We start from the raw sequence: 19045 nt of genomic DNA, 5'->3' as shown, positions 1-19045 counted from the left end.
ACACTGTGACCTTGAGCGAGGCCGGGGGGAGCGGAACAACCCAATTACAACCTCCGCCCTGTCCCCTGATTCCCCCAACCGGCCCTTTCGCTTCTCCATTTCCCGCCTAATGAAAGAGCTCAGGCCAGGGTCAGTAATGAGCACCGAGGAGTCAAAGCAACCGGCGCGGGATGAGATGTGAGCGCAGGCTCCCGCACAAACAAACTTTGTCCTGACGCTCCATAATTAGGCCAAAAGGGTCTAAAGAGCGATAGAAAAGCCGTTCAGGTGTGTGAGGCCGCCTCAGCCACGGTCTCGGGCTCATATCTCCCATTTTGACCCAACGTTCTTGGAAATTTCTTCACCTCCGCTTGATTGGTGTGTTTTTGCACGTCAGCTGTCAAAGAGCTCATGATGGATGTGATGTTTCCTTCACTACGAGCTGGGCAACTTCAAAACAGGTGTGTGTGTGTGTTCGTGTGTGTGTGGAAGACTACGTGTTAACAGTGGGTGAGTCATGTGCCCTCATCATACCGTTCATACACGCCTCATTAACACTGATCACAACACAGTTGTCACACACAGGGGAGGATGCAAACGAGAAAATAAACTCCAAAAACCTGCTTTGCCACGACTCCAGGGGAGCAAACGTGACAAAAGTTAGTCCCGTCCCTCAAACGGCGTCTTTATTGTGACGCACGAAGCCGAGACGAAGGCTTGTAAATATTTTGCTCCTGCTTGAGGGGAGCTGTATTCTGTTTACCGTTCTGGCTGTTGTAAAACGGATTGACCCTGTCACGCATTGAGTGCTTCTCCTCAGCCCAGTGCCTCTGTTTATCTGGCATTTCCACTTAACTTAAAAAGGAGTCCTCCTGGCAAAAAAAACCTAAATACTGAAGCAGGAAAAAGCAAGTTACAAATCACTGATGCAGATTTGAAGGGGAAGGGCGAAGCATGAAGATGCAACAAACAAACCCAGTTCAAAGGAAATAGTAAAACATCAGGTGGAAGAGGTCATGATGCCAGATGGAGGACGAAAAAACAAAGATAAAGAAGACTTGCGACAGAAAAAAGGGGTAAACGAAGGTGTCTTGAGGGTCTGAAGCCAGGCGGGAGGAGATTTCAGATGACGTCTCGTCTCTGGAAGAACGCAGCCGACTCCTTGGAGTTTGGATCTTCTCTGCACGATCACTTTAGCATCCGCACTAATAGGGTTTGTTACACCCAATTTGCCAGCTCAACTTAATTGTAATGTGCAAACATTACTCCACTGCATGTGTTTAAGATTCTTTTGTGTTCTGGTTGTCAATGGTGGTGTTGGTTTTGGTTGTTCACCATTGTGGTTGTGATGGTTGTGTAGTGGGTTCCTCGCAGAAGTGAGGTCGCACTGCCAATCTCCTTCATTTCTTCACAAATGCATTCTATGGACCTATGGTAACATCCACTGACTTCGCCATGGACCGAAGTCAGTGGATGACTGACTTTACAAATATAGTAGGGTTGTTTCTTGGTCATCATGTTCTAGCAATGCCAAAAAAAAATCACATTGCACCAACATATTTACATTTAGATTTTCTGTTTTTTGTGAAGTGTATTGCTCTATTAACACAATTGCTTTGGGTGGAAATACTTTGGATTTTCTTCCATGTATTTCCCAGGGGTGCGACTTATCATCATTATTTTCCCTTGGGTGGCTGTTTCAAACTAACAACCACTAGGGTGTGTATCAGTTATAGCTACTGACAGCACCGCAGAAGAAGAAGTCCCATCCAAAACAAACATGGAGCAGAACCATGATCAAATGGACCCAGACATGGTTTGTGAGATCATTAAACCCAGACATGGAGACGTGTTCACTGATGCTTTTGTAGAGCTCTTTAAAAGAAATAAACCCTGCCGATGTCATTCTGTGCATTGTAAATTAGATGTACAGCCAATGCACGCATGTAGCCATGAGGCTATTGACTTGACGGTAGCTCCTCCCTCACGTGACAGGAGTATCTAGTTTATGAAGACGTATTTAGACGTGCATTGAGCATTGAATTTGACATTCATTGAAAAAGAGGCAGCAGACGCGAATTAGACGCATGAATCTTAATTCCGTTCTTGGCGGCTTTGCTCAGAAAGATTGCACTTTTCTCCACACAGAGAAAACTTTACTCGTCTTCTCTTTCATTGGTCCATGAGCTCCATTAGCTCTCACAGAGTTAAAAAAAAAAAAGTTCCTGAGCTTTTTTACATATGGAAACCATTTCCCTTCACATGGCCTTGCTCAAACCAGCAAGCACCTCTTTTAAGGCACAGAGTGTTTACACTGTGGCGGTCAGTGGATTTTAAGCTGTCAGCTTATTTCATTGAAAGAATATACACTTGTCAAGCGTAAATGTGCCCCCAAAAGACTTGAGGTTTCACGGCGGGTTGTACTTTAGTGTAAACAGGCCTTGAACCTTTGTTTGGAGCAGAGTTGTCTCAACACTAATAATTTTTCGCTGCAAAAGGAAACACTGTTGCGGTGAAAGTTGTCGACTTCATTCAAGCGCAGGCGGTATCATTGTGGGACAGCAGTTAGACCTGTTGGTGTTGACACAGCGGTTTTGCTAAAAACAGGAGCTGCAGTTTTCGGAGAACCTCCAGCTCAAGCATAACACGGCTGGGCATGAAAAATATTTCCTGATAGGTGCTTTGCAGTGGGAGCAGCAAATAGGCTGGTCAAAATCCAATTGGCTAACAACCACAACCACAGAGCGATAGTCCTTCATTGAGAAAGAAAATGGGAGGTTTGAAACTGAGGGGAAGACTAGAAAAGACTATCAAGAGACAAGATCTCTAACAACTAAAACATGTCACACAAACTAAGTAAATGCATATTGGAACAATCATTGACTGTGAATGAGAACTGGAATGATTGAGTGTGATGTCACTCATAGAAAATGGTTTTACTTCTGGCTCCGACAAAGGAAGTCCATTTATGTGTGATACAGGCGCCGCCATGCTGTAACCAGACAACGTCAGTAAGTAGTAATTGGTCTGAGTTGGTTTGAGTCAACGTATCTATGGCAACCACTCTCATAAAATCAGAAGTGGGCTTGACGGAAGTATCTGATTGGCCATTTTATAATTGAATTAGTTTGCACCACAGAAAACATATAAAAAAGCACTAAGATTAACTATAATGTTTATTGTGAAAGATAGAATGACTGACTGAGTAACAGCTGTTTATTTCTCACTAGAGGTCTGCGAGATTTTGGCTTCATGGAGCCAGTGGTAACTTCCTGTTTGGAATGCCAGTGGGGAGGAGCCACTCAGTCCAGTACTCATTTACAGTCAATGAGAACAACCACGTTAAAACAAATATAATAATGGATATTCTCTAATGTCACCAATTGGATCCTTTAATGCTAATACCAAAAGCCTAAAGTGATAGCACCTCAACAAAGCTCCGAAAACAACAAAAAAAGTTTTTCTACTCATGGTTACACAAACCAGCAGCGCATAAAATCCTACGATGAGTGCAAACTTAATCTCTATTACATAGTAACTACTCAACTTCCTTTAAAATGTGTGTAAACAGTATAGAAACAATGAAAGTTTGAATTCTTAACAAGCAGCCAGGGAGAGTTTTCAAAACCAAACATTGGACTGTAGGCCTGCTCCAACCTGCTCCCAAACCCATCAAGGAGATCATCTTACATGTTGGTTGTTGGACAGCTGCTGCATTTTATGGTGGCAGACCAAACACCCACAGCTCAAATGAGCATAAACCAGTTAAAAACAAATCTCTAAAGAGTAATTGTTTGCTAAAATGTTGAAACATTTTGCCGTACACCACAGTGAAGACGTGGTGTGCATCTCAGCTGTGGCCTCCAGAGGCTGACTGGAATGGAGAATGGGCAGCTGTTTCAGCCATTTTTATCATTACTGAATGGAGTTGACATCAGTCCCAGTCCCCTGACCCAGGTGGAGAAAAGAAAAAAAATCCCACTGCTGTTTTTTCCCCAACTTCACCAACATCTCAGCAGCGGGTAAAGACCCGCACCCCCACATCCACTCCAAACAGCCTAACCCACAACACTGCTGCCACCGCTATGAAAGCCTAAACCAGAAAGGAGGAAAAGCGGGGCTCCTGACAGCGGAAACAGAGGCACTTTAAAGCTCCAAACCCTTTCACTGAGATCAAAGGGCCGCAGGAACAGAGCCAGCTGAGTCCCAAGGAGAGAGGAAAGGGAGCGGAGACAAGAGAAGACAGGCAGACTGAGACACACAAACCTAGGAAGGTGGATATTCTGTATTCCAGCTTCTCGGTTCAATGGAGAAGTCTTCATTACAACTAACGCACACAGCAGGTTCACCAATGAATTCACATTTCCCACCCATTTCTGGGTACAAGTGAGGAAAAAAAAGAGAAAAACTAACAATACTTTGTAAGTGTCACAGAAAACTGGGAAGTTTCCACAAAGACAGGTTCATATGCAAAAATTCCTGGATCTATTTAGTCAACTTTACAAGTTTATCTACAATTCAGTATTGATTAAATGTCGATTCAATTTTACATTTCAAAGCCAACCTTGTTTGGTTACAAAAAATGTTTTCATAGAGGTAGATTTAAACTGAACACTTAATAGTCTTTGCTAAGACTTGATTGTGGATTCAAACCCATTATTTTCCAGTCTCAGAGGGGGACACTCCACCACTTAGTCACCGAGTCATACCTGGAATACAGGTTTAAAACACATAAAAACAAAAAAAGCAAATGTAATTAAAAAAAATCACACACATCCAACACAAAACACAAATAAATAATCTGCATGTAGGGTTTGATGCCTCATACCAGTAGCGTGTGTCCGGCTGAAGGGCGCTTTCACATTAGGGCATTCTTGTAGATTCTGTTTCCCTAAAATTTCGTTTCTGGATGACCCATACGGGCATTGGTTTTTTTTTGGGTTGTCCGCAAACGGTTGTAGAGAAGAGCATCCTGAAGGAAGCACAGGTGTGTCTTGCGGTTCTCTTGAGGCTCGTACGACCACCTCAAGGAGCGTCATAAAAATGGAACGTACCATTGTGAGGTACCAGTGTGAGGTTAATGTATCGTAAAGTATCGGTTAGGCTAATAGAAGTTGGACCGACAGATGACGCACAGGTGATGCTGTGGTATGGTGTCCTGACGTCACACTCTAATCGTTAGTCGGTGCGAGTGCTGGCTAATTACCAACTGATTGTGCAAACACGTAGGATGTACACAAAACTACACTCTGATTGTCTAGTTTCCTAATTGTTAACAGTCAGGCTGCCCATAAGAAATCCACACTTATCACATGAACAGCACTAACTGTCTCCCTGTGCAGTGTGTACAACACGTCTGCGTCTCACCTGCTTCACCTACATGAAGTCGGTGTAAATGTGTGTAAATGCATGTTTCATGCTTCCGCGTTCAAACTCATGCAAGTCTAATTTCTAGCTCAATGTTTAAAATGCGCAGCAGCGTTAAACCGGGTGAGCTTTGACCAATCCGCCACTCGGATTCGGTAAGGACGTATAGGTAGTGTCCTTTTGAAAGCGTTTGAGAATTGATCATAGAGGACAAACTTATAATTGCGGTTTGTGCCCAGCCGGAATTATGTGACACCAAGTCTTTTATATATTGGAATAGATAAGAAAATGTCTTGAGGAAGAGTCACGAGATTTGCACTGCATCGACATTTCGCACCAACCCAAATCCAACTGTGAGTACATCGGCTAGTATTGGGTAGCGACAGTCCGGTGTGAACGCCAGATGCTAAAAGCACGTTCATGAACGCAACAGCTGCCCAGTGTGAACGTAGCTTAAGTGTGAAGTGTTTTAGCTATGACCTGTCTCCTACAGCATGCTCCTTGAATGAACATTTTCTCTCTGAGGGCTCTCCAAGCAGTTTACCAACATGACATTTGGTCTGGGCCATCCATCCAGTTTCCTTTTTGGGATTTCTTCATACTTATGTTTTGTGATGTTTTTCTCTGTACTTGTAATGAACGCTGCTCCTTTTGGTTCCCTTCTACTCTTTGGTTAAGTCTGTTGGCTGTCTTTATGTTACTAAACCTCACCAGGGTTCACTTGCAAGAAAACTGAAACCTTCATTTTTTAGACAAACCAGGTTCCGTTTGATTTCAAATCAAAACAAAGCACACTATTCAAGAAAACTAGAAGCCCAGCGTGAATACAGTCGCAAACAATCCACCTGAATTAATAAAACCCTAAAGTTTTTCTTAAGCACTATTTATATATTGGAGGTGGATAATTGAGTAGACTCGCAGCAGCCTCTGGCAGGTTATGAAGGGGTTGCCAGGCATTCAGAGTAACCATGCCCACCACTCCCAGAAGACTCCATGTGACCCTTTGACATCAAAGGTCTGGGTGGGTCCAGGGGGTGGGGAAGGCTTTCTATTCAGGGTCACACCAAGCAGGATTCCCTCTCGTTGGGATGCATCTGGAGACGTGCCAGACATTCCCGCACACTGCAGAGTCAGCCCTCACACACAAACACGCTACGTCCAGCTCAACGCCCCCCTCAGGTTCAGCCCCACTGTGACAGCAAACCACCAGCGTGTCCGCAGACTTCCTGCCTTCACCGCTTCCATACATCACCGCGGCGTCACTGGGCTGATAATATGTATTTATGAACAGGATTCAGGGAGTGTGACAGCTGAAGTCATAACAGAAGGGTGTCACATGCTCATCCTCAAAGTGGCGCCGCCTTGAACTCGGCAGAAACCTGCTCAGACGAGGTCACACGTGAAAAATGCTTCTTGTTTTAAATAAGGGCTGCGTGTCTACAAAGGAAAAGGATTACGCTTTATCAGAAAAGGCAGAATTACATCTTCTCACTTTCCCAAAACGTTGTTCCAGAAAAAAAACACCATGTTTGGCTTTGCCACGCAGCAGGGTTTTTTTTTTTTTCTTTTCTTGGCTGTTTTGGAAAACCATTTTTCCACACTGCAATTAAACATAATTTCAGCCATTGAGATAAGAATGTCTACCAAAACGAATCAAGCGAGTGTGCAGCAGGAAAACATGAAAGTGAAATTACACAAAATGAGCCGGCCCTTTTTTCCTGTAATTTCAAGAGGGGGGGGCTGGAGTTTTACAAGGAGAAGGGGGGAAATGTTCACATGTGATGGAAAAAAAAAAAAAAAGAAAGAAAAGTAAGGATTTTTGTGATTCTCTTCATGCTTGACTTTATTTTAGCTCACTAAAAACACTCTTTTCTGCCAAAGCAGGACAAGGTAGAATTAGCTCTCAGTGATTCCTCTGAGTTCCTCTGGCATGCCTCAGGCCAGAGAAGAAGACAGAAGGGGACTTCTGGGTGTTTGAGTGCTAAACAGAGAGGAAGCCCATCCATCTTTCTTTTTTTTTTTTTATTTCTCTCAAGCATCGCCTCGATGGCCTCTGTGCCTTTGCACAAACATTCAGTTGCCGCCTCCAGCCATACAGAGCTCAGGTTCCACACCCCATCGCCCTTGCAACCTGGTAATGAGCATGGGGTGGGACGGTGCAGCCAACAGGTGAGGAGGATGAGTGTGGCCCAGGACTGGGAGACAACCCTCCCAATTCTCCACGTCACACTGGGCTGCAGAAATGAGCAGCTGCACGGACGGGCCTGAGCAAATCACAAACAATGCACGGCGCTACAAGACAGCGGAGACGCGCTGCTGGAGACGGTTAATCCTTCAGACAGAGACGCAGCGGAAACCAAAAAAAAAAAATTGGGAGGAAAAGGAGGGGCGGGAACCTAGAGGGAGCGGAACAGGAGCATCAGGTACTAGACACCGAAATATATGTTCTGAAAATCTCCGTTTCAGTGTAAAATCCATCATGTTCTCCGAACACGTACTTCTTCTTCTTCTTCTACTTCTGGACAGAAGAAAGGCACTCGCTGGTGGGAAAGTGAACAGACACAGCCTACTTTATTCTGGCCATTTCATCCATCTTGTTGGGCTAATAAAACGTCAAATGTTGTTCCTTGATATTTAATCATGAAGGGGCTGAACGCGCGGCGGTGCCACGCTCTGGCTTGATGAAGCTTTGGGAGGCTTAAACACAGACCTGAAATGTTAGACGGAGGATGTTTCCCAAAGCTCCTTCGTAAGTGAAGACAAACTGAAATGGATGGGAGGGAATTCCTAATAAGGCCCTACTTTTGAGAAACATTCTTTTTTTTTTTCTCACTCTCAAAGCTGGGATCTTCTGTTTCTAGATCTGTAAAAATGAGAGGCCAGTGAAAAGGTCGCAGAGGTGACGGACACACAGAAGATGCTCACCCTGCGGCTGCGCACAGGTCTCTGCATATCTGACCCTTCAGAAGCTGACGTCCTCGAAGAGAATCATGGGAGACGAAAAAAGCAAGGGGACCCGTTTGCGACCTGCTCTTCAAACAGCATCATTAGACCCGACCAGTCCCTATCTGATGTAATGGACGCCACATCTGATAAGCGTGATAAGCGAGGGCTGAGAGGGAAAAAAAAATCGCTTTATGTGATATGAATGAATTTGCACTGGTGAGGAGGGGAGAAAGGAGTGAAATTTTTCCTGATGTGGAAGATAAACAAACAGAAGAAACAGAGGGGAGGGTGGGAAGAAGGGAAATAAACTCATTTCCTCTCACATTAGCACAGACTTAGCCTCGTTAAAAGCATCCCATAACAAACGCGCGGTGATTTGTCATGTTGTTCGGTGCCGGTCGCCTTCAATCAAAGCAGAAGCAAAAAGAAGGCAGGGGAGTGGATGGAAAAGTCGGAGAGGATTTATGACACGACTCCCTCGCTCTTGTTACTTTGCTATAACTGGCCCCCGGAGTGGGACGGCAAGATCTGGAGCCCGAGATCAGAGTAATGGAAATTCCACATTTCTGAGCGGCGACAGGGCACAGGTTGTATGAAAACAGCTGAAGGCGGACTGGCTCACACTGATCATTCTGCATTAGAGGAGAAGCAACCTCTCTATCTAGACTCCTCCATTCATCCTTTGGAGGAAAAGCCCATTTAAGCTGCTGCTGCTGCTGCTTCTACTGGGAGGCTCTTTTTGACACTGCAGCTCCAGGTGGAGGAGGCGACGTCTTTGACGCCTTCAGCTGCTTTCTAATAGGCCCTTACCGACGGAGGGGGAGGAGCTTTTCCAGGCCCAATTAGGGATCTAATAAAGCTGACAGTTCACCACCGCCACACAATAACTGGTAAATGATTTGATGGCTGTGTTAGCTGATTGGGTTGTGACGCTAACTTGAATGCATCCCTGGAATTGATCACACAAAATTTATTTAAAGTTTGATATTCTAGCTCCCTGTTAAATTAGCACTTACAGCACAGAAAATGTGATTTTGAAAATATCAGTTTAAAAAAAATATGTTTTTCTTCAATAATCTTTTATTTTGTTTTATTTAAACATTATACTTAAACATCCATTTTCTTGACACATATAGCCAGGACTCCCTTGAAAAAGAGATTCTTAATCTCAACGAGACAATTCCTGGGTAAATAAAGGTTAAATAAATAAAAAAAATGGTACTTAAACATATATTAACTGGAATTTTAATTGCATCTGTGGACATTATTTTATAGATTTTAAAATCAAAATTAACTGCAAATTTAAAATAAATATATTTTAATGTGAAGGCAAAACTAAAAATAGAATTAGTACATGAATGCACAAAAGAAAAAGCAAAAAAGTGGTGGTTTGAAATGGTTTGTACGCGGCTGCAGAGGCGCAGAGCTGTTGGCACCTGCCTGTTATCTCTTCCCCTCAGACCTGCTTCTCCATTGTGCTCCTTGGGAGAGCTACAAATTGAGATCTCAAACATGAAGAGGGGCCAAATGACTCGTGTATAGGAAATCAAATCCACTAATGGCCTACATGTGCGAAATCTCAGGACTCCCATTACAGATGAATGAGCTCGTCTTTTACCTTTTTTTTTTTAAATCTGAGCCTTAAATTAAATTCAAGCGAGTAGAAACACCAAAAAAGGAAATATTTGTTGTCAGGTGGTGGGGGAATTGATTAGCATAAAAACGAAAGAAAGATGAAAAAAGAAGGTATGAAAAATCCACATGAACCCGGGAGAAATCCAAGCACAGAGGCGGGAAATCCTATCCGGCTAAGTGGAGTTTTTGAACGTGCCTTAACAGATCCGCACTGGTAATGTCTCCACCTTAAAACCTTTATAGACCTTGTCCCATATCTGTTGTGCCACTCTTTCCCTTTAACCTGTTGGATCCATCATTTTCAAAACACAGAGCTGGCTCCAATTACCACGGTGCTGTGCACAGGCTGGAGGGGACAGACACTGCACTGCCTACTTAAGCTTCAGAAACTGGTGTATCACAAAAAAAAAAGAAAAAAGATATACTGTAACTTCAATCTGCCCGTATTTCTGCTTAGGCATTTATCTCCTTACTTTCTAAATCCTGAAATTGCCTCAGAAAAAAAAAGAAAAAATAGGGGGGGAGAGGATGGTTTCCCCTACAGAGTGCCGCACAACTTTCTTTCTTCCCTCTTTTTTTTCTCCCCTCCTGTGAAAATTGAAGAGGCTTTATGTCAAATGCGGCTAAAGTCAGCCTCTCCATATCAAACAACGCAGCGCGAAAATTACTGTGGCGATGATAAGGCTGCCAGATAGAGAGGGAGAGGGGGGCAAGGGGTTGAGAGGGAAAAAAAACTGAAAGGAAGTGACTTTACTCAATTATATTGCAAAATTGGTATGACTGAATATTTTTCATTCAGGTGACTGATAGTATCAGTGAAACTGCAATGCAGATAAATAAAGGAGCCTTCTGTCAAGAATAAACACCATTAATCATAAAGCGGCGACTGCGTGACCGCCTGTCCCCCTGACTTACTCCATAGAGAAAGTATTAAAGAGGGAGGGGGGAGAGGAAGGAGAGAGTGTGCTGGAGGGGTGACCTATGAAGTCACGAAGAATGGGTTTTGGACAGTCGGAGAGGAAGATGAAAAAGTGGCCTTCGCCTCTCTACCGCTGCCTTTTTGGTGACAGCAGGACAAAGATAATCAGATACGATGAAGGGGGGGGGAATCGTTAACTCTTTTGTAATTTATGGCTCCTTTAGTGTCGATAGTTGAGGATATTTTCTTTTATTAACCTTTAATCGCTAAAGACCCCCTCCAGTGAACGTTTTTAACAAGTCTTTGTGGCATTTTTCTGACGTTGAAGGACATATTTAAAGAAAATTTAGTATTTCTTCATTCCAATAGTTGGGAATCAGGAGCAGACGACAAAAAAGAGTTTGAGAGATCCTTATTTGTGACGTAGAAAATACGCTCCATTCTAATACATGTACTTGTAGACGACTAGATCCGCGTACGTCTTTGTTTTCCTCGCCTGAGCTGGAATCTGGATCAAAACTGTTTGTCTAGAAAGCTCCAATTATTACTCATCATTCTTTTTTGCACAGGTAATATTAAGTTGGGGATGTGAGGAGCTTTAAGCTAGCGGGAGAGCCTGTAAACAGAGATCTCTCAGCAAAAGGGATGGGAGTTGGTCCCGCCCACAACTTAGAGGTGAATTACTGATGAACTCCTGTTTCTATGTAAAAACTGTCCTAGAAAACAACATTTTTGAAGAAAAAAAAATTGTTGGCTAAAAAGACCACTGGGAACTAAGGGTTAGGTTTAAAACCGAACCGTATGTTACGCCGTAAAACCAAATTGTTGGGAAAAGGATTGTTGCATCCCTTCTGCATACAACGGTATGTTTTCATTGAAAGGGTCAAGCACGTGTGTTGTGCTAAATGTAAGAATAATTTATTATTTATCGTTTTATTCCGTTACACCAGGCTTAGAATAAGCCATCTGAAAAGGTTCTCTTCATTCTTATTATTCTGAATTTTTAGCTTTTTAATGTCGTTTTGTAAACATAAATCACAAATCGAACCCAAACAAAACCCAGAAATCCACGTTTGAGCCGAAAATCAATGCATATCTTTCGGGAACGCTTTGAAATTTGGGGACTTTAAAATAATTGTCATGGATGTTAATTAAAAAAAAGGTGACGGGAGGTGACGAACAGGCCAAAACCTGACAAATTAATTAGCAGATGAGGCCATGAACAAGCAAAGTCGACCATAAATAAGCAGTGATGAAACTGCGCCTTGAAAAAAATTCACCCTGCAGCTGCAATAAAAGCTAAACCAGCTCCTTTTGTCCTCCTATTGTTTTGCAGCATGCCCGTACTTGTGTGTGTGTGTGTGTGTGTGTGTGCTGCAATGCTCGACCTCGTCCCATCTGGAAGGAGCTGTGGAGATAACACAGTGTTCTTTATGCTAAGCATCACGCCGCTCAGGTTTTTGCAGAGCAACCGAAGAGGCCTGCGTGCATACTGAAACCTCTCAAGATTTATGCACCCAAACTGGGTGGAACGACGATGAACTCAGCTCAGAAAAAGAGTGAGAAAGTGATCAAGCATCCATTAATTCTGCGCCGAGGCCGCGATGCGATGACATGCAGCAGCTCTCCCATGGCACCTCGAGCATACTTTCCAGTCGGGCGGGCTTGCAGCTGAACAAACAAGCTCCTGAAGGAAATAACTGCAACATGGAAACACACCAACCTGTATTTAAGCTTTTACGAGTTTCTTTTTTTCTAAAAATGTTAAAAAAGTAACTTTGTTTTGGCTTCTAAGTCTGTATAAAAAAACTGAATAAAGTTTTGCAGCATCACAGACTCCTAAATGGACTCCTTGCCTTAACCCTTTTGTAAGTTCACATACGGTAAGTGATCAAAAGGTTGTGAGTCAATTGCTTATCCCATAAGAATGTTTTGTTGTCTCAGTGTTCCCATTGAAAGCACGAGGGCCCGGGTCTGCAGAGTACACTCGGCTGCTGATAATTGACTTGTGGCAAATGCCTCTGTTTGTTCGGAGCCGTCTCCGGGTGACCGGGAGTCAGGGCTGAGCGGCATGTGAGGGCTCGTTTTGTTTTGCTGTGTATCGCGGTCGGGCCATAAAGCCTCAATGAAAAGACCGGTCCTGACTCACCACCCCTCCCCAAAAAAACTCCCATTAAGCCATGGAGCACAATAGTGCTGGTGGAGGGGGACCAGAGCTCCCATGGAGAGCCTGCTCTTCTCTGATCAATGTTTTACTCCAGCAGGAAGTGTCTTCTTTTGGGCACTTTTTGTCTTTGATGGTGCTGAAGGTTGGGCTGTTTTCAGACCAAAGTCAAAGAGCCGCTCTGATGAAAATTGTGTTTTTAACAAGTTTTTGTGGCTTTTTTTCTGATGATAAGATTAAAACTGCATTTCTGAGTATTTTGTGGTGAATAAGAAGCAGATGAAAAATGCCGTTTGAAAAAGATCTGTATTTGTGACGTAGAAAATACGCTGGGCGGGGCCACAAGCTCCCTGCTCCGCTCCATTCTGATGCATCCACTTCCAGACAAACAAATCTATGAATGTCTTTGTTTTCCCCGCCTGAGCAGGAATCTAAACTGTACGACCAGATACCTACGATATTGCTCGCCACTTTTGTTGCACCGCTATTGTTAGGTTGGGGGTGTAAAGGATAAACAGATGAGAGATGGGAAGTGGGGGCGGTCTTGTCAGAGGTGTGAGGTAACCCGGCTGCAGACATCAACGGCCACAATTGGAAGTCTTTGACGGTAACCGGAAGCCTCCCAAATCATTAAAAAAACCTTATTTTTGACTAGCAGCCCTGAGAGTTATGTTTTTTCGTGTTTTTTTACAATTGGCAGGCTTTTGGGAAACGGTCAGTTTTATCATTTCCGCTTCCTGACGATGATTTCAGGCGCCATCTTGTCTGCAGCCAGGTTATGGGTGACGGGAAGTGGAGGTGTGGTTGCTTGGTGCTGACGGTCCAGGCAAATCTCTAATGAACAACTGCCGCTCTGCAGAAACTATGTCCAAGAAAACAACTTTTATCACTTTTTTACTTTTAATTTTTGCAAAAAACAACACAATCATAATTAAACGACCACTGGGAACACTGGTTTTGTGCGAGAGCGTCGCTTTTGGCTCCAGAAAAACTTGTCGTGGAGATAAACAACATCTGTTCAAACACAAAAACACAGGAACCCCCTCCCCCCTTCGTCGTCTGACCTCGAGGCTTTAATATAGAATGGCACATTGGTACCTTCTCCACAAGAATTCATAAACTAAACGATTAGCTTTTGTCTGTAATTGCGCTCTCCATGCCTAATAGGGTAGGTGAGGTGAAAGAAAAAAAAAAACAAAGGACAGTTAATTTGTGATTTCCTTTGCTCATTTGAAGGCAAATTAAGTGTCAAACAGCTAATACAGAGCATATTTCATTTTGCGAGCTCTTAATTTAATTCCACCGCCTCATATCGCCGGAGCCCGTTAGCTGTGCTGCTAACGGCGGCTCCTCGTCTGAGAACCGAGCCATAAATAAACATGTTTCAATTAGGCCCTTCGCGGTAATAGGATATGATTCTGTTCATTTGCCGCTTTGGGTCGGATGGTGGATGTGTCGTCATGGCGAGGAGGAAACAAGCCGCCGTGGTGCTCTTTCTTTTCTTTTCTTTCGGATGCCCGACGGTGGCTGGTTGGTGCGTGCGCGGGGGGGGGGGGGGGGGGGGGGCCGGCTGGATTGATGAAACTGCCGCAGGGCCAACCCAACTGTAATTACAGGCCGTAATGAGAGGTTGCATGGGGAAGTACTGCAATAATAGTCCCTGTGTACTTAGGCATATCTTTGCGAGGGCTAATAACGATTAATTCTGCACACAGAGGAGAACTTGTCCTAAAACAATTCAATATTTCTCCATAAGCCGGCTTCTGTCCCTTCCCCGAAGCGACAGCTATATGTTTCTGCCTCCATTTGCTGGGCTTGCCTACGATCAACAACGCCAAGCAGAATGCATCACTTAACTCCGGGCAGGGACCTCACTTCCTGGCCTCAGTTTTGCGCTCGCAAAGTTCAGCCGGAGCCAAAAGTTGCACGAAACCCGGGTGTGTCATTAATTCCAATTAGCTATCAGGTGGTTGCTGTTGTAGTTGTGCAATGAGAGGCTTGTTTTTTTTTTTTTTATTATCTCACAGAGGAATTTGGTGGTGCTTTTTAATCGAGCACGGGACGATGCTCCAAGGCTCAAAGGCACTCGGAGATGTTTGACAGTGAGCTCACAGAATTGATTTAAATACATACGACCGCTCAACAGCTGTCTTATAATCATGACAAATAGTTTCCCTGAACGCAGCATGTCATTTGAAACGGTGCGTTGCTTAATGGTTTGGATAAACAGGCCTTAAGTAGCAGAACATGGCCGTGACTCCTGTGACAGCAAACCAAGCGTGGAGATAACTTCTGTCTGGATGGAGTGACTGAAGACGCTGCTGACTTGTCCCTCCTTAATTTTATTCCCTGGCTCAGCGCTGCCCCCCCCCCCCCCTCCTCATTTTTCTCCTCCCCCCCCTTCCCTGACCCGTGCTCCACGTCGTACCCCGGCTCTCCTGACGGATAACAAGCCCGGCTGTTTGTTTGAGCCTGCGTGTTTGCCCCATTATCTGCGCATAAGCTAAATGCTAAATTATATTTGCCATTTTGTTTGCCGTGACAAGGAACATCAATCAACTCCCCTTTTCCCCTTTTTTATTTCCTCCCTTTCTTTTCCAGCGCTGCAGCCCCTGAGCTGGAGACGGGAGGTTGAGAGGTGGGGTGGGCCGGAGATGGAGGGTTGGGGACATAAAAAATTCATTACGCTTAGCGGCACATCAGCAAGGGAGAGATATGACTCCTGGAGGAGGAGAGGGGGGAAGTTGATAATGATGAAGAATATCAAACATAATATGGCCCAAGTAGCTGCCCCATCCAATTTGTCCTCGTCGCGCGTTGATCGCTTCCTCGGTGTCTGCCGGTAGGAAACAAGGACGATGGAGCGTCTTTGTGCATCTAGCAGCTCAATGCAAATAATACAAATGATGGAGGAGGAAGGAGAGTAAAAGAGGCTGAGCAAACAGGAGCTGAGGGATGCCAGTGCTTACAAGCTCTCTGTCATGGACCCTCTGGTGTGGTGAGAGTGACCCTGCCTTTACCGTCTGTCCGTCCATCAGAGATGAATGGATGTCAGCAAAAGCATTGCTTCCCTTCCCTGACAGGGCTTGATCACTGCTCTTATGAGAATTGTGCACTCCCAGGCTCCCGTTGCCCCGCTCTCATTTTCATGTCTCTGACACATGTTCATTTGCGTGTCTCTGACATGCGGATCATGTTGCGGCGCACATGGGGCTGCGGCCTTTGATCCTGAAAGGCAAAGAATGGCGCCCGCGAGGAGGATGCTCGACGCCCACGGGGAGGGCATGGAAGTTTCAGGCCTCCGTTTGTGACGGCAAACGCCGTTCTGATCAGCAACATTTCAGTCTGGAGTGCGTGCGACCAATTTGAGAGACTTACACGTGAAGAGGGGCCACGGGGGAGTGCTCGTAGACGTACCGTCCCTGGGTATGTCTGTCATCTATCGGCACAGGAGGATGGAAGGAAGGGAAGAACTGTGGCGGAGCTGTGAGAACAGAAACAGAGGCAAAAACCTTAGACATGCTTTTTTAAACCGTGTGAATTCACCCCCAACTCGGTTCAATCTCAATAGCAGTTACATGGAAAGGCAGTGGTTGATGGTTATCTTTCAGCAGACCCACCCAAATGAGACCTCATTAAATGCACTGAGCTAAGATCTGCATTGCTGTGCAATGTTTGCTGAGGAAGTCTGTGAAATATCTCAGAACTCAAAATAAACGGCGATAAACCAAAAGAAAAGCAGCCAAATGGCACATTTCTTACTGTGCCAAGCATAATGTGGTCCCTCACAGAGAATAACAGTTAAGTACAACCAATGGAATGAAAAAAAAAAAAACAGAACAAAAACATCCTTTTCCGTTTCACTGTTTTGTCACAAATGCCACAGAGAATCCAGAAGCTTATTTTTCCCCCTCCAGATAAAGCATCAAACCATTTGCATAATACTTGCTTGGAAGCTTTCGTCTATCTTTACCACAGAGGATGAAACTGTTGCTTCGCCTCAACAATAAATTTGTTCGAGTACGAACTCATCGTTTCACCTCAAATTTGGTTCAAACCAAACGGGAAGGCTACAATTTAATGTTGGAAAAGTTTAAAACAAGCAAACAATGAGTGTGGATTTCGCTGCGTGCCCACAATAAGAACCTAAAAGGAGAAAAATGGGAATTGCACACATTCACATGTCGCTGCTGGAACACGTGTCGGTTTATTGCAGATTTCTGAAGCCGCTGCCAAGTTGTGTCTCAGCACCCCGAGGGGAAGCATGTTTCAACATCTGCATAACTTCACGCAGCAAGGCCGCGGCTCCTCGCTATGTGTTTTTACTTTGGCTTGTAAACATTTGAGCCAGGAGGGCAGATGGTCACGCTGCGGAGCGCCAAACGGCTCCACAAGTGTCGGGCCGTGACAAATGCAGCTGCAGCACAGGGCGGCACAGCAGGTGTCAATGCAGGTCGGATTCTTACCTCATCCTGTATTTGTTCTTGGGGAACTCTGACAAAGACAGACATCTACAATTAAGAGGCGATCTCCTCATTTCTGGGCTTGATTGTCCAAAACGAGCTCTGCTATGAGACGGATCTGTGATACCGCAATCAACTCACATTTGATTCCAAATCATGCGGAAGCATGTGACTAAGGCTTAATTTGCTTCATTTTGGTTGGTTTTGCCTCCCCATGCAGCAGTCCAAGTAGACTTTTCACCAGGTGTCCAAACTGAGCTTTGTGTCATTCTGTTAAGACAGATCCATCGCCAGGAGTTCATTTCCATTAGCTGCAACCGGGATCTTTTTTGTTAGTGTATTGTTTTGCGATAGGAACATCTACCAATCAACCATACTAAAGCCCCATCCTTTTCCTTCACTTATGAATTAAACACTGAGATACCTGAGGGGCTCTTTACTCTGGACATTTTCACACAGTGAAATAAAAAGAACCACATCATCTGCAAAAAGCATGACGGGACTCTACGGCTTCCATAATCAAATCTCTCCTCCACTTGCATCATTAAGATATTTTGCCTAAAAGTTACCTACAGAATCAGAGACATTAAAAACAAGACTTATTTTTTTTCCAATAATGATGAAATAGCCCCAGCAGAGTGCTATGTAATTTACTTTTACAGTGGAATCAGTTTATGAAGTCAACAACTTTCTAAAAAAATTCCAACAACTTACAATTGACTATAAGCCATGTAAGGGTGCACAACATTTCGGATTGGTCTCAGTAACATATTAAATCAATGTGATATAAAATTGATCAGGTTTCTACTAATGTTGATGTTTTTGTGAAAATAGATGAATCAGAATAAAAACCCGTCTTTTATTATGAAGTCAATGGTAGCGGACACTCCTGATCATCCACTTTGTGTGATGCAACTCAAAGAAAAATTGCCTCTGTTAACATCTTGCCTTTCAACCCCCCCCCAATTTTGCATCTCCTAGCACTTAAATACACCTGGATGATGCAACCTTTGACGATATCTGAAAGTTGTACTGAGAATAACAGACAGAATTGAGGCAGCTACTGTTTTCTCAGAAGCTGGAGTAATCCCCTGGAGAGTCTTCATTTGGCTCTGACATGATAAATTGCTGGATTTTGGGGGGTATTATGTGACGCACAGCAAGACAACGCTTGTTGCTACCCTAGAAACAACTGACTGGCATTTTAAATATAACCCATAACACATTTGGAAAGTTCAGCAAGTGAAAGTCAAATTTGTAGAAAACATGCAAGAGTTTTTATCCTGAGCTCACAGTAACAGAGATAAGTGGTAAAAGCCTCCCCCATAAAGCTCTGGCAAGCATCTGACCACTCTGACTCTGTCTGTTTGATAGTTTTCTCCTGATGACTGTTTTTTTGGCTCGGCTTAAGCTGGCAGATTCCAGAGCTGCTGACGGAGGGAGGGATAAGGGGATGCTGGGACGGCGGAAGGGCTGGTGGTGGTAGGGAAACGGATCTGTCTACTCTCCACATCTCACTCCTGCACGAGTAAACGGCTCAGAGCTGTCAGACTTGGAAATGAACCGTCGGGT

General features: G+C 44.2%; 1 protein-coding gene across 3 annotated transcripts in view; it reads right to left on the bottom strand.

The window, feature by feature from the left end:
• The window catches only part of gli3 (GLI family zinc finger 3), a 108435-nt gene that overhangs the window by 30228 nt on the left and 59162 nt on the right, over window positions 1-19045 (bottom strand). For 2 of the 3 annotated variants that reach the window (XM_023950287.1, XM_023950288.1), the window contains exon 4: window positions 16389-16494. In XM_023950287.1, coding sequence (XP_023806055.1) covers window positions 16389-16494 — 106 coding nt within the window. The remainder of the gene's footprint in view (window positions 1-16388; window positions 16495-19045) is intronic. The other variant, XM_023950289.1, reaches the window with a different exon arrangement.

This window comes from Oryzias latipes, chromosome 20 (assembly GCF_002234675.1).
Source record: "Oryzias latipes chromosome 20, ASM223467v1".
Lineage (NCBI taxonomy): Eukaryota > Metazoa > Chordata > Actinopteri > Beloniformes > Adrianichthyidae > Oryzias > Oryzias latipes.
This window is presented reverse-complemented; position numbering and strand designations above follow the sequence as displayed.